Source organism: Anolis carolinensis, chromosome 6 (genome assembly GCF_035594765.1).
Source record: "Anolis carolinensis isolate JA03-04 chromosome 6, rAnoCar3.1.pri, whole genome shotgun sequence".
NCBI classification, from domain to species: Eukaryota; Metazoa; Chordata; class Lepidosauria; order Squamata; family Dactyloidae; genus Anolis; species Anolis carolinensis.
Window position 1 is genome coordinate 72,684,084 of NC_085846.1, and position 16,112 is coordinate 72,700,195.

General features: G+C 40.9%; 1 protein-coding gene and 1 long non-coding RNA gene across 2 annotated transcripts in view; one reads left to right on the top strand and one right to left on the bottom strand.

The window, feature by feature from the left end:
* Nucleotides 1-3,917, bottom strand: part of tgfbr2 (transforming growth factor beta receptor 2) — a 61,108-nt gene extending 57,191 nt beyond the window's left edge. Inside the window, exon 1 of the mRNA XM_062958200.1 lies at nt 3,581-3,917. Coding sequence (XP_062814270.1) covers nt 3,581-3,656 — 76 coding nt within the window. The 5' untranslated portion in view covers nt 3,657-3,917. The remainder of the gene's footprint in view (nt 1-3,580) is intronic.
* A 519-nt stretch (nt 3,918-4,436) lies between these two features.
* LOC103280979 (uncharacterized) overlaps nt 4,437-16,112 on the top strand; it is a 232,780-nt gene continuing 221,104 nt past the window's right edge. Inside the window, exon 1 of the long non-coding RNA XR_009999885.1 lies at nt 4,437-7,041. This is a non-coding gene — a long non-coding RNA (uncharacterized LOC103280979). The remainder of the gene's footprint in view (nt 7,042-16,112) is intronic.

Consider the following 16,112-nt stretch of genomic DNA (forward strand, 5'->3'; position numbering starts at 1 on the left):
AGAACCTCCATATGAGAATATCACTACAGTGAAAGTTCTTAAGTAGTTGGTTAACTTTAAGGAAGTTTAAAGACTGTAATCATATGACCAGATTGCATCACTGGAATCCACAACCAGGGCATTTTTAAAACAATAAGAAGTCTAGTTTCCACTTCACTCATCTATTGAAGCATGTTGAAAAGAGGGCAGAGAAGGAATCTACACATGAGCAAGACAAAAAGCAAAAATAAGATGGGAAATCCTGAGATATCTGAAATCCAGACATTTATTATCATCTGAAACAACCCATCCATCTATATGTGTTTACCATCATAGTCTTTAAAAATGCTGCCCCTACTGTTTTCCACAAACCTGTCACCATATAAGCACTTTGTTCCTTCGCTTTCCCAGTTAATTTCCTGTAATTTTACAATATGTAGTAGTGCCCGAGCAAAGCAATTTATTTAACCATGCTTTGTAACAGAAAAAAATGTTTTTTTCTTAGGGGAAAAAAGGGAAAACATTGAAATTCTGACTCCAACTATTTTGATATGGGAGGGATCCGCGCATGAGAGTTCCTTTCTTCTAAGTCACAGCCCTCCCAATCTGTCATCCAAGGATATTGTTTATCTATCCTAAGGCACTGTACCCCCAGCCTGTCAACTACAGGATACAGTCCCACTATTCTAAGGAACTGTCCTCCCTACTTGTCAACTACATGATATACTTGTCCTATGCTAAGGAACTGTACCCACAATATGTCAGCTCAGAAGATAGTTCCCTTACGTGAAGGAATTGCACTCCAAATTTGTCAACTGCAGCAGGGCTTCTTAAACTTCTTGCACTTGCAACCCCTTTTGGCCCAAGAAATTTTATGTGATTTTATGTACATACTTGTATAAAAATCAAAACACTTAGCGAGAACAAATAAAGGATTGCTAAACAGGTTGGTTTTTCCTTTCTGTGGAGTACAGCTCAAGCATTTTCGACAGAGTCCACCGTAAACACCTCACATTGTTGTTAACCAGGCCTGTAGAGAGAGAGAGAGAGTGTGTGTGTGTGTGTGTATTAAATCTGGTTTAGTCATGAATTGGGCCCCCTTACACAGTTAAATAAAATCCCATATTTTCTGCTTTGAACTGGAATATATGGCAGTATGGACCCAGATAACCCAGTTCAAAGAAGATCTTGTGGGATTTTCTGCCTTGATATTCTGGGTTATATGGCTGTGTGGAAGGACCCTTGGTTAACCACTTAGAATTCATGAGTAAAATAGGGTTTTTTAACCTGAAACATTTCGGGGGGGGGGGGGGGGGTTGAAACCTTAAACCCCCTTTCTGCTAACAGATTTATGTAAATAGGCAACACTAAGAAACTTTGGACCCGTGCTTCTCTGCCTTTGGGCCTCCAGATATTTTGGATTTCAACTCCCAGAAATCCCAGCCATCTTACCAGCTGTTAAGAATTGTGGGAGCTGAAATCCAAAACACCTGGAGGCCCTAAAGTTGGCAACCACTGACTGTTGCAATTTTTTGGAGCAAAAGAGATCCTATTTGGAGTGGGAGGCCCCACAGTTTAAGAAGCAGTGAACAAGATATACTTTCCCTATGCCAGCGTTTCTCAACTTGGGGGTCAGGACCCTGAGGGTTTCAGAAAAATCACCAAAGTCCATCAGAAAATACATATTTCTTACACTCATAGGAACCCAAATCCCTCCAGTGTTTTCTGTTGGTCATGGGGGTTATGTGTGGGAAGTTTGGCCCAATTCTATCGTTGGTGGGGTTCAAGAGGTCCTTTGATAGTTGGTGAACTATAAATCCCAGCGACTGCAACTCCCAAATGTCAAGGTCTATTTTCTCCAAACTCCACCAGTGTTCACATTTGGGCATATTAAGTATTCGTGCCAAGTTTGCTCCAGATCCATCATTGTTTTGAGGCCACAGTGATCTCTGGATGTAGGTGAAATATAACTCCAAAACCCAAGTCCAATGCCCAGGGCTGTAGCCAAGGGGGGAGGGCTAGGGGTTCAACGCCTCCTTCCCCCCAAAAAATGTTTCAAGTTAAAAAAAAAAAAAATTGGTTTACTCATGAATAGGAACACCGGTGGCAAAGTGCGTTAAAGTGCTGAGCTGCTGAACTTGCAGACCGAAAGGTCCCAGGTTCAAACCGTGCGACGTGAGCAGCCGCTGTTAGCTGCAGCTTCTGCCAACCTAGCAGTTCGAAAACATGCCAATGTGAGTAGATCAATAGGTACCGCTCCGGTGGGAAGGTAACGGCGCTCCATGCAGTCATGCCGGCCACATGACCTTGGAGGTGTCTGCGGACAACGCCGGCTCTTCGGCTTAGAAATGGAGATGAGCACCAACCCGCAGAGTCAGACATGACTGGACTTAACGTCAGGGGAAACCTTTACCTTTTTTAACCAAATCCCCATGAATGTCCACTGAGGTTTATCTGTCTTGAGCGTGCACTGAACTTTATCGATGCAGCCTGATTTCTAAATTATTTTGCGTTATGGAACTACTCTTCATGATTCGCTAAAAAAAAAGTTTCAAACTTCCCTCTAATTTTTTTCTGGCTATGGCCCTGTCAATGCTCACCAAACCCTTCCAGTATACAGTAGAGTCTCACTTATCCAACATAAGCGGGCCGGCAGAACGTTGGATAAGCAAATATGTTGGATAATAAGGAGGGATTAAGGAAAAGTCGATTACACATCAAATTAGGGTATGATTTTACAAATTAAGCACCCAAACATCATGTTTAACTACAAATTTGACAGAAAAAGTAGTTCAATACGCAGTAATGCTATGTAGTAATTACTGTATTTACGAATTTAGTACCAAATATCACTATGTATTGAAAACATTGACTACAAAAATGCGTTGGATAATCCAGAATGTTGGATAAGTGAGACTCTACTGTATTTTGTGGGTCATGAGAGTTCTGTGTGCCAAGTTTGGTTCAATTCCATCGCTGGTGGCGTTCTGAATGCTCTTTGATTGTAGGTTAACTACTAATCCCAAATGACAAAATCACACACATCCCAAACTCCACCAGTATTCAAATTTGCGTGTATCGGGTATTTGTGCCAAATTTGGTCCAGTGAAGGAAAATACATCCTGGATATCGGATATTTACATCGCGATTCATAACAGTGGCAAAATGACAGTTGTGAAGGAAAATAATGTTATGGTTGGGGAGCTCAGGACAACATGAGGAACTGTATCAAGGGGAAGGTTGAGATCCCTTAAGGCAGGCATGGGCCAACTTGGGGCCTTCCAGGTGTTTTGGGCTTCAACTCCCGCCCTTCCTCACAGCCTCAGACCCTTTCCTTTTCCCCCTCAGCCGCTTAAGCGGCTGAGGGGGAAAAGGAAGGGGCCTGAGGCTGTGAGGAAGGGCGGGAGTTGAAGCCCAAAACACCTGGAAGGCCTCAAGTTGGCCCATGCCTGTTAAACCCACTATTTTCTGGAATAGACACCTCACAGTTCTTCCAGTCATGCACAGGATTCCTTCTGGATACAAAGCGAAAGGTGAGGGAGAGAAAAGTTCCTCTGACTTTCCCAAACATCAACAGGAAAGGCGCGAAGGCGAGCTTTACCTGTGGCCCGGCCTAGCGGGGGCGCCGCGCTGTGCAACAGAGTCCACACCAAAACGTTCTTGGGAAGCCAGCTCATGGTACATCCGTCCCTTGGGCGGCTCCGAGGCCAGGGCGCCCGCGCGGTGAGGAGGCGGCGGCGGCCAGGGCTTTAGGGGCTCCAGGGGAAGCGGAGGAGGAGGAGGACGCCAAGGGGCTCAGGAGGCAGCCGAGGAGGCCCCACGAAGAGCAGCAGCGGCGGCTGCTGTTGCTGGGAGTGCGTGCCTGTGTGACTCACGCCCCTCCGCTCGCCTCAGCCCGGCCTGCCTGCCGGGGAAACAGGAAACCTTCGAAGTTCGCAAACAGCTGGGCAGGACTTTCTTAACTCTGGCAGGAGTTCCTTCGCCGCTGGCCCGCCCTTTTTCTGGCCGAGCCGCTTCGCCTCAGCGAGCCCTGACAGGCACACGCAACACGCCTTCATACACACACGCAAACCCATAACCAAGTGGGGGGGGGAGGGCTTCACCCCCCCCCCCCCTCATACACACACACACGAAATTGTGTTGTCGAAGGCTTCCGAGCTCTATGGTCATATCCCAGGAGCATTCTCTTCTGACGTTTCGCCCACATATGGCAGACATCCTCAGACATCCTTGTGAAGGCTGTGAGGAAGGATGGGAGTTGAAGTCCAAACTATAGGCAAGTGGGGTTTATATACAATAGAGTCTCACTTATCCAAGCCTCGCTTATCCAAGCCTCTGGATAATCCAAGCCGTTTTTGTAGTCAATGTTTTCAATATATCGTGATATTTTGGTGCTAAATTCGTAAATACAGTAATTACAACATAACATTACTGTGTATTGAACTACTTTTTCTGTCAAATTTGTTGTATAACATGAAGTTTTGGTGCTTAATTTGTAAAATCATAACCTAATTTGATGTTTAATAGGCTTTTCCTTAATCCCTCCTTATTTTCCAAGATATTCGCTTATCCAAGCTTCTGCCGGCCCGTTTAGCATGGATAAGTGAGACTCTACTGTATCTGTGGAATGTCCAGGGTGGGAGAAAGAACTCCTCAGGCATCTTCAGAAGTTGTGAGGTCTGTTAGAAACTAGGCCAGTAGAGTTTATATATCTGTGGAAGGTCCAAGGTGGGAGAAAGAGCTCTTGTCTGTTGGAGGCAAGTGTGAATGTATTGCTGTGAGTTTTCCCGGCTGTATGGCCATGTTCCAGAAGCACCCCCTCCTGACGTTTCGCCCACATCTATGGCAGGCATCCACAGAGGTTGTGAGGTCTGTTAGAAACTAGGCCAGTAGAGTTTATGTATCTGTGGAAGGTCCAAGGTGGGAGAAAGAGCTCTTGTCTGTTGGAGGCAAGTGGGAATGTATTGCTATGAGTTTTCCGGGCTCTATGACCATGTTCCAGAAGTACCCCCTCCTGACGTTTCGCCCACATCTATGTCAGGCAACCTCAGAGGTTGTGAGGTCTGTTAGAAACTTGGCCAGTATAGTTTATACAGTAGAGTCTCACTTATCCAAGCTAAACGGGCCAGCAGAACCTTGGATAAGCGAATATGTTGGATAATAAGGAGGGATTAAGGAAAAGCCTATTAAACATCAAATTGGGTTATGATTTTACAAATGAAGCACCAAAACATCATGTTTTACAACAAATTTGACAGAAAAAGCAGTTCAATACGCAGTAATGTTATGTTGTAATTACTGTATTTACGAATTTAGCAGCAAAATATCACTATATATTGAAAACATTGACTACAAAAATGCATTGGATAATCCAGAACGTTGGATAAGTGAGACTCTACTGTATCACGATATATTGAAAACATTGACTGCAAAAATGGCTTGGATAATCCAGAAACTTGGATAATCCAGAAACTTGGATAAGCGAGGCTTGGATAAGTGAGACTCTACTGTATCTGTGAAATGTACAGGGTGGGAAAAAGTACTCTTGTCTTTGTGAATATTGCTGTGAGCTTTCCGGGCTGTATGGCCATGTTCCAGAAGCATCCCTTCCTGATGTTTCGCCCACATCTATGGCAGACATCCTCAGAGGTTGTGAGGTCTGTTAGAAACTAGGCCAGTAGAGTTTATATATCTGTGGAAAGTCCAAGGTGGGAGAAAGAGCTCTTGTCTGTTGGAGGCAAGTGTGAATGGCATTGCATTGGCCAAAACTTTTGTTCCCAAAATGCTCTTCATTTCAGGGGCATTTTTACATCCTTTGGGCTACTTGGGTAATTTGACATCATGGGAGCAGTTACCAAAAAGGCTCTCCTGTCCAGGGCTGTAGCCAAGGAAAGGGGGTGTTTAGAGGAAAGGGGGTGTCTCTCCTTACATGTATACACCCCTCTATCCAACCAAGTGCATTTATCTTTTCTCATTGGTTCAAACATGCAAGGTCGCTTTCCCCCTCCCCCTTTTTGTACACTATTTAAATGTTTATTAAGAGGAACAATATTGCAAAGAGTAACAAGTTTTGGACTAAGTTCTATACGGGTCACTTTGAATCATTAATAATCTAGCTCAATGCTATAAAATTATGAGATTGTAGTTTTACAAGGCCTTCTCTGCCAAACAGTGTTGATGTGGGATTCTTAGCCATATAATTCACCCATTAAAAGCTACAGGTTAGCTGCAAATTTAAGGTTTCTTACATTTATTCAGTTCTGAATTTCGTCATGCCTGCTGAGATATAATCAGTATACTGTCATGTCTGCAAAACGTATTACACATAACATGTTTTCTGCCTCCTGGTGCAAAAATAGGAGTGAAGTAAATACATGAAGAGTTAGAAACCTGCTTTCTAAACTTTGTTGGGCTAAGATTTATTTATTATTTATTAGCCCTAGCCAGCACAGTAAAAAGGCAAAGAATGATGGGAATTGTAATATATCAGTGTCCAGCATTCCTGAAATACAACAAAACACTTTTGCATAGTGTTAATGAGCAATAAATTGTACTCCCGTTTCGGATTTGGGAGTGTTTTGTTTTCTCCCCCCCCCCCCCTTGCTGAAACATTTCTGCTAGTTTTTACTTGTTCTGAGGAATTTGTTCATCTGTTTGTATTAGTGCAAAAAAGTTCAGCCTTGAGCAAAGGCATTTACCGAAAGTTACATGCAAAAAAGTTTTTGTAAAAGTCTGATTTCAAATAGTCACAAATGCGCACCACATTTTGCTTGTTTCCCAGTCAGAATTAAATTAGAACATCTGTTGTCCATAATCATCCTTCATATAGAGGCAATTATAGCATAGTTTTCAGTTTCTCGGAATATATAAACCAAATTTTGTTATCTTCATGATTAGTTTTAATGATGCATTTGTGCTAGAGCAGAGTTCCTGAAAGGTACTAATTTTCTTCATATTTTAGGATTTAAATGCATAATAAATGAGCAGAAAGCAAGTGGAAATAGAATTGGCCTAACCACATGCTCCAGACAAGCTGCATTAATTCTGCCGTGTAGATGCACCGTGAGTCATTTTTATTAAAATTTCTATATGTATGCATGAGTATGTAGGGTATGTATTTGGATCTCAAGATTGTCATGGTGATAGAAAGCAGAAATGCTTTTCCCGCTGATTTTAAATTGTGATCATTTTTCTTAACTACATTACTGTATTGCTTTTTGCTTGAGGCTATCTTTGACACTTGTTCAAAGGAAGAAGCTAATTCATGATGGTGGTCATCATGTGGGGCTTGTTGAGCTGCTGCTTGCCAACCAAATAGGATATCACAAGCATGATCCAGGATTTGCATTTGCTTTATTTCTATAACAATAATGTTGTTTTATCGTTTTTATTTTTGTATCTTGTTGTTTTAATCAATATAGGCAAGCAGGCTTTCTGTCTCCTGCCCCCCAACACATGCAAATAGAAGCAGCTGTAAAGCAAAGGTAAAGGAGATAAGGATAAAATATATGCTGTGGTGGCTCAGTGTGTTAAAGAGCTGAGCTGCTGAACTTGCAGACCAAAAGGTCGCAGGTTTGAATCCGGGGTGTCTATGGACAATGCCGGCTCTTCGGCTTAGAAACTGAGATGAGCGCCAACCCCCAGAGTCGGACACGACTTGACTTAACATCAGGGGAAACCTTTACCTTTTACTAAACTGAATGAGGAGGTCTTAATTCTATTAACACAGACACACACACACAGAGGGCCAAGGACAGCTGTTGTGTGAGTCATTGGTGTGAGGGCAGGAGGAAGGATAGGGCTTTGGTGACTCAGTCCTTGTCTCATCCCCTGTCCTGCCCTTCCATCGGACTTGGAAATCCACACACCATTTTCCCCCTCTTCCTGATCCTTGCGTCTGATACCTTTTCCCTCCTGACCGTTCTAGTGCATGAGTAAGTGAGCCAGGCACGCCTCACTCCCATACAAGTGAAGGTATGGTATATTTAATAGAATGTAAAAAAGGTAAAGATTTCCCCTGATGTTAAGTCCAGTCATCTCTGACTCTGGGGGTTGGTGCTCATCTCCATTTTTAAGCTGAAGAGCCGGTGTTGTCCATAGACACCTCCAAGGTCATGTGGCCTGCGATCTTTTGGTCTGCAAGTTCAGCAGCTCAGCGCTTTAATGCACTTTGCCACCGGGGAATGTAGTAACAAATATTCAATAAAATGTGCACAGAGGATTATAGACCATCAGTTAAAAAGAAATGGCGACATCACAGTTGTAGGAACAAGGTAGTTGGTCACCTATTTATTCACTATTTACTTATTTGTAATATACTTATACTTATTAGGGCCCCCAGAGACACAGTGTGTTAAAGCACTGAGCTGCTGAACTTGCAGACCAAAAGATCGCAGGTTTGAATCCGGGGAGCGGAATGAGCGCCCACTGTTAGCCCCAGCTTCTGCCAACCTAGCAGTTCGAAAACATGCAAATGTGAGTAGATCAATAGGTACCACTCCTGCGGGAAGGTAACGGCGTTCCATGCAGTCATGCTGGCCACGTGACCTTGGAGCTGACAATGCCGGCTCTTCGGCTTAGAAACGGAGATGAGCACCAACCCCCAGAGTCGGACACAACTGGACTTAACATCAGGGGAAACCTTTACCTTTAATATACTTACACTATATTTATACCCCATTCTTCTCACACCAAAGGGAACTCAGAGCGGCTCACAGGGCATGGCAAAATTCAATGCTGTTTTATACAAACATTATAAAAACAAAACATATAAATACAATAAAACAAGTTAAAACATTGCCTAGTCCCATAGTCATTATTTCAGCTGCTACATTCAAGTTGGATTCCATATTGCACTACTCTCCAAACATCTGTGTGAAAAGCCAGGATTTTAAGTTTTTCCTGAATAACAAGGAGGGAGAGAGCCAGTCTGATGTCACTGGGGAGGGTGTTCTATAACTGAGAGGACACCACTGAGAAGGCCCATTGGACTTGCGATGGGGGTGGGACCGAGAGCAGGCCTCTTCAGCAGATCTTAATGCTCTAGGTACCTACTTATCCCACTCTCCAACCCCCAAACCATCAATTTCCCATCAGTCCTAATTTGGACTCCGGACACACATTGTTCAGCTTTTGGCGTTTGACTGTTTTTTTTCTCATAAGCATTTTTCATCTTGAAAATGGACGAACATGTCTTCCAAGAATATTATCATCAAGATAAGGATAGATTCTTTTTCAAGTGTGAATCCAGCTACAACTCCTATGATCCTATTGCATCATGGCAGTTCAAGTGGTGTCAAACTGCATTAACTCTACATAGATGCACCCCTAGTTGCGCTACTGCAGTTGAAATATATATGTGATTTAGATATCAACTTCACTTGTAAATAAGATTCATGTATCCTTTGCATTAATTGCTCATTGTTGGTTTACCGTCACACTTTTTTTTCCCTTTCTCCTTCAAAATGTGATAACAGAAATTATTAAGTTTTTATTTTGTTTCCTCCAATAGGGTAGGCAGATGCATAAAACGTAAAATAGCTAATATTATAATAAATACATGAATAACATTCGAATTTTCCTGAATATTCATGAGATTCTACAGATAATTTGTAGGCATATATTTTCCTTCCTTCACATATTCTGTCTTTGAGAATTCAAGAAAAATATGGTTTAATAAGCAAATGGTAGAATTTGATGAGATTAAGAGCCCAATCTTCTATCAGACCTGGCAATCATACTTGCATCTTTATTTTAACATATTTAATTCCTCATATGGTAAACATGTGATTTATTTTCATGAGACTTGAAAACTACTTCATTTTGCTCTCTTGCTTTCTTTTGGCCTATTTTCTGTTTTTCAAATCACTGCAGTTATGGACTGACAGGAAAGGCCTTGCTGGAGTAGACAAAAGATCTGAAGTCACTTTTTTAAAGTACAGTAGAGTCTCACTTATCCAACATAAACGGGCCAGCAGAATGTTGGATAAGCGAATATGTTGGATAATAAGGAGGCATTAAGGAAAAGCCTATTAAACATCAAATTAGGTTATGATTTTACAAATTAAGCACCAAACATGTTAGACAACAAATTTGGCAGAAAAAGTAGTTCTATACGCAGTAATGCTATGTAGTAATTATTGTATTTATGAATTTAGCACCAAAATATCATGATATATTGAAAACATTGACTACAAAAATGTGTTGGATAATCCAGAACGTTGGATAAGCGAGTGTTGGATAAGTGAGACTCTACTGTAGTAATTTTCAGTAAAAGGCCCACTCTCCAGAGTTATCAATTGCTATTATAGCATAATTTAAAAAAAAATAATTGATTTCTTTTTCTCAATAGTTTTTTTATTTACATTTTAAAACATCTAAATGCGACATACCACTGGCCTCCTGCTATTCATATTATTGCACACAATAAGGTAAGATGCAGGGACGTGAGATGCGATCTAGCATATCAACCAGATCGTATTCCTTTCTCTAGTTACATGTGGTGAGACCACACCCATTTAGTTATGGAAGGAGCCAAAAGTTTAAGCTATACCACATGTTATATGTTATTCCCAACATTTTACAATTATAATACAATTTAGTTAGACAATTGTTGTGCAAAATTGTACTTAACTCATAACTAGGAATCAACTTGTAATAATACCCTTTTCAATAGTGACATTAGTTGCTTTTAACTAGTTACTGTCAACCTCTGAATATCTCTAACCCCAACACACTCTTTTCTGTAGCAGCTAACCAAATGCATTTGGGAAAACCACCAAAAAAGCATGAGAAAAATACCTCTCTCCTTTTGTTGTTGCTGCTGTCAACATGCTGTTTCTGAACCTGGAGATGGAATATAGTCATCATGGCTAATAGCCAGTGACAGCCCTTTTTCTTCATTACTTTATCTAATCCTCTTTCAAAGTCGTTTAAAGGAGTGGCCATCACTACATCTTGTGGCAGCAAATTCCGTACATTTCTTGTCTTCCTGTTGTGTGCAGAAGATCCTTTGGTTTATTCTGAATCTCTTCCCATTTCGTTTCCTATGAATTAGAAATTAGGTGAAAAGTTATTTTCTATTCACTTTTGCCACTCTATCTGTAACATTGTAGGGCCGCACCCATGTCTTTCTTTAGTTATCTTCTAAACCAAAACTCCCCAAATGGATCAGACTTTCGTTATAGGGAAAATGTTCATGTGATCATTGCTCATTAAATTTGGGTGGCTTTCATCTATTTGACCCTCTCTTTTAAACCCTTCTTAGATTTAGGACAAAGAATGCTATATTAGACAAATTAGTAGTACCGGTACTCTGATTCCACTTTAATTGCCATAGTAACATCCCATGGATTTCTTTCTCTCAGTAAAGGATAATGTGCAGACTTTATAACCTTATGGAAAGAAAAAAGAGGGATATAAATAAACATAATAATAATAATAATAACCCCGGTTCACCCTGAGTTGGATCCTCACTGTCCCCACTTCTGGTAAGTATTGTAGGTTAAACTGAGTCAATCCAGTTTAGTACAGCACTGCTCCAGAATTGGGAATAACCCGGAGGCTTTTAGAGAGTGTGGACAGCAGGATTGGGTTGGATTTGGACTAATTTGCTGTCCTCATGGAACACCACCATCATAAATGCTGGGGAAAATGGGATGTATCGTGCCCATATTGTGACTGTCACCACTCCTAAATGGCTACAGAGTCCCTGGCCATCACGGCACCTCATGCTGACATCAGCAGAGGCACCTGTGTGACAAAGAAGAAGGTGAGGAGATCGTCTCCCTTCTTCTTGGTTGCAGGGAGCAATGAACTGGGGGAGCACATGTACATGTGTGGATGCACACATGCACAATCTCACAATGTAGGAGAGGGCAGGGAGTATGGATAGTTGAAGATACTGGTATTTTAGCAGCAATGATGATGATGATGATAATAATAATAATACTAATAATGTTGTGATATGGTCTGATACAGAAGGAGATCCATAGAGGTGACACCATGAGTTGCAGCATGGGGTGACACCAACCCTAGTGATGCCATGGATGGTTGATGGTGGTAGCATCCATGTGAACAGTTGAACAGGCCAAAATTATCTCCAATCTTGCTTAAAGTGGACCAAAGTCAAGTTAAGGGCAGATATTTACCAGAAATCCACATGCATTGGGAAGACTGCCAGTGCTGAATTCGAGGCAAATACAGGGTTTTTACATTCATGCTCACAAATTTGGTTTACCATGATGGCACACCTTACAACAGGAGTGGGGATCATTATTGAGGATGAGGATGAGGATTTTCTGGTTGAGCCTGATGTTTCTGTGTGTGAAAGCAAAAGTGTTTTTCAAGATGATGGGAATGTTTGGGTAGATCTCTTGTTAGGGAAACAGGCAAGGATTTTCATGAGAATTGGCCACGGATTGACTCTGAAAGGAATGTGGAGGAGACAGGAGGGTTACACAATCTAGCATTTATAGATCAGACGAGATAGTGTGAAACAGAGACAAATCCGGTGGTCCCAGAGACTGAAAGATAAACAAAGGGAACCCAAGTGTGAGTAAGAGTGATGTCATGGGCAAGAGGGAGTATTCTTAAGGAATTCGAGTCAATGTTCGGTGGGGAGATCAACGTTGGATCTTCATGTGTCAAGTTGCTGTCTTGGGAGCTCTGAGTTAGGAATTCTGTTATTGGGTCTGTATCTTGTTTTCCTGTTTAAGTTCCATACCTCCTGTTTGAATTACAAATCTTATTTCAAGTTTCAAGCCTTTGGGATTATAGTCAGGTTTAAGTATCAAACCTTTGGATTATGGTCATGTTCATGCTTTTGGATATAATTCTAGTTTAAGTGCAACAACCCTTGGATTATAGTTTCTTGCTATAATAAATAAATAATATAAAGTGCTATAAAGTGCTATAATAAATAAATAATATAAAGTGATTTTTGGAATTCCTATTCAGAGTTGGTCATTGCTTTTTATTAAGCTTCTGGAAATTTAGCTCAGGGATGTATTTTGAGACTGTTTTTTCTTAAGAACTTACTATTCTTGATCATCTCTGTGTTGTTTGGGTGAAAATGGGATCAAATAGGCAGCTGGGCTTCAATAATCATGTAGCTCTCCAAATGTTAGTCTGTAATTCCCTCTGTCCTTCACTATGGCTTTTATTATTTATTATAATTTACTTTATTTTTATCCTGCCTTTCTCCCAGTATAGGGACCCAAAGTGGCTATGATGGCTAGGGCTTCTGGGACTTGTAACATTGGAGATGCAGGTTCCCTACTTCGATTTACTACAATACAGTTTCATTCTCTTTAGCATGGTTGTGTTCACTGCTCTTGTTGTACATAGAACATTTAGCAAACCAGACTTGCACAGACACAAAAATATTGTTCTAACATGATATGTGGGAGCGTTTTTCGTCAGTCCTTTTTCAATTACTGGAAGCTGTAATAGTGATGGATTTGAAAGGGTATCTTCTAAATTCTAGCATAAGGCTATCTTTGTGTTTTAATTACAAGACTCCTGGCACCTCAGGACTATTGTTTCTTTTGCCTTGCATTCACTGGTGAATGTAGTAGAGTGATGATGCTATCCTGACTCATGTAGCTAGGATTAATGATGTTATTTCAGGACTGAGGAAGGGATCCAAAGATACCATTTTAATGCAATGCTTGCTTATTGCAACATGGATCAGGGGTATTGTTTTAGATTCTGGGACATGTGGGAAGGAGATTTTAGTACTTACGGTGTGAGAGAGTAAAAAAAATCCAAAGGTTTGTCTTTTAGAAATGTTCAAGGTTAAATTGCTCCATAAAATGTGTGTGTGTGTCTATGTTAAAAGAGGTAAAGTGCATCTTTTTAAATAACTATAAAACTATGACATTCTTATCAACATAGAACAGACATTCTGCTTTCTCCTCCCCCTTTCCCCAAGTAAAAGGATTTGTAACTTTGGCATACATACCAGTTTCATTGCTTGTAACAATGAGTGGAGTATTAAACCTGTGAGCTGACCATAGAGATACGAGCCGCCGAGGAAAATCACATAGGATTTAAGAACCAGGGTTTCTCAAAAACCCTCTCTCCTCCACACATGGCAAAGTCTTGACATATATTCTCCAATTTTTGCCTACAAATTTGTAACTGTACCATCTTTGAAGCAATTCATGGGACCTTATTACATTAGGATATCAATCAGTGTGTATCCCGTAATTTTTATGACTGATTGCATATTGTAGTCATACTGTATTCAGACGGGATGCATACTGACCTCATCACACCAGATTACTACAGTTTTTATGTTTAGAAAATACTGCACTTTGCTACATCACATCAGGGAATGCTGGCTCCTCCCAATCTGAAAGACTCCCTACATCACTCCATTATTATTATTATTATTATTAGTATTATTATTATTATTATTGTTATTTGTTTTTTTATATTTTCTAAGATTGTGCAATGACAAGCCTGGAAGTCTCACACTACAGCTCTCGTGGGATTTGAAAAAGATCTTCTGTCTGTACAATAACAGGTTTGCCTGATCGGGACCATCCCAGAGCCAAGGCAATACTAGCCGAGGAAGACATTTAAGAAGATTTTGTAGCAGTACATGCAGTTCCTGAGTTACAAACATCTGACTTACAAATGACTCATTGTTAAGAATGGGGCTGAGACAACAGGAAGTCAGAGAAATCTACCCCTTGTTTATTCGTTCAGTCACTTCTGACTCTTTGTACCTTATGGACCAGCCCACACCAGAGCTTCCTGTCAGCCGCCGCCGCCACCCCCAGTTCCTTCAAGGTCAAGCCAGTCACTTCAAGGATACCATCCATCTTGCCCTTGGTCGGCCTCTCTTCCTTTTTCCTTCCATTTTCCCCAGCATCATGATCTTTTCCAAGCTTTCCTGTCTTCTTATTATGTAGCCAAAGTACTTCATCTCTGCGTCTAATATCCTTCCCTCCAGTGAGCATTATTTCCTAGAGTATGGACTGGTTGGATCTTCTTGTAGTCCAAGAGTCTCTCAGAATTTTCCTCCAACACCACAGTTCAAAAGATCTATCTTCCTTCGTTCAGCCTTCCTTACCCCTACCCCTTACTTCCTAGGAAGGGAAATTCACTCCTGGAAGAATTATCTTGGGGAAAAGGTATTTCCACAGAGACCTATCTCCAATCCTTATCTCCAAATGGTATGGAAACGCTTTAAATGTAAGCTGCTTTGAGTCTCCTTGTGGAGAGAAAAAGCGGGTACAAATAAACATTATTATTATTACTGTATGACACAGCAAACAAGATAGATATGCTGGATTTCGTTTCACAAAATCACAAGTCAAACACTTCCCAAGTGTCTAGGACTGTGTGATGTATTTTCGCATGATGTGAGCAGATTATATTTTATTATATTATATTTTGAGAACAACAGTGGTACCAATAGTGGTTGTTGTTCTTGGAGGCATTCCAAGAAACCCTGAAAAGCACTTGAAAAGCCTTAATTTGGACAGAACATCAATCCACATGCTGCAGAAAGCAGCACATGTCAGAACTGCGCACATTTTACAAAAATACCTCTAATATCCTAGGCCCTTGGGAAGAGCTGAATATTCAGAGATGAATCCCAGACACTTGGATCTAATGTGCATGTGTACTGTGTTGTTATGTTCATGTAAATAAATAATATCTTGCATTGTTAGGGGGTTATGCAAGAATTATTTCTTCATAAATGGCCAAAATTTCGATTACACAGCACCAAACACTTTATTAGGTGCTAAACAAAGTATTGATGGTGTGTGATGCAATCCAGTCTGTGTTTGTAAGGGTCTGTTCCTAGGAATATATTGCAGAACTGCAACCATGAGTCACTTGTTAAACCTAATGTATTAGAACATTGGATTGTCTGGTTGCCATGGTTGACAAGTGAGAACAAACCTATCTTCATTTCTTTGTTGGAAATTTGAGTCATCCATAAAGAACAACAGTGTAGAAGTAACCCACTGCTTTTGTGACTGTATCTCAGTTCGAACAGATGCATTGCTCTGCTCAAAGCAGGTCTAATAATAATAATACTTTATTTTTGTATCCAACTATCTCCCCGAAGGGACTCGGGGCGGCTAACACGGGGCCATGCCCAAAAGAATACA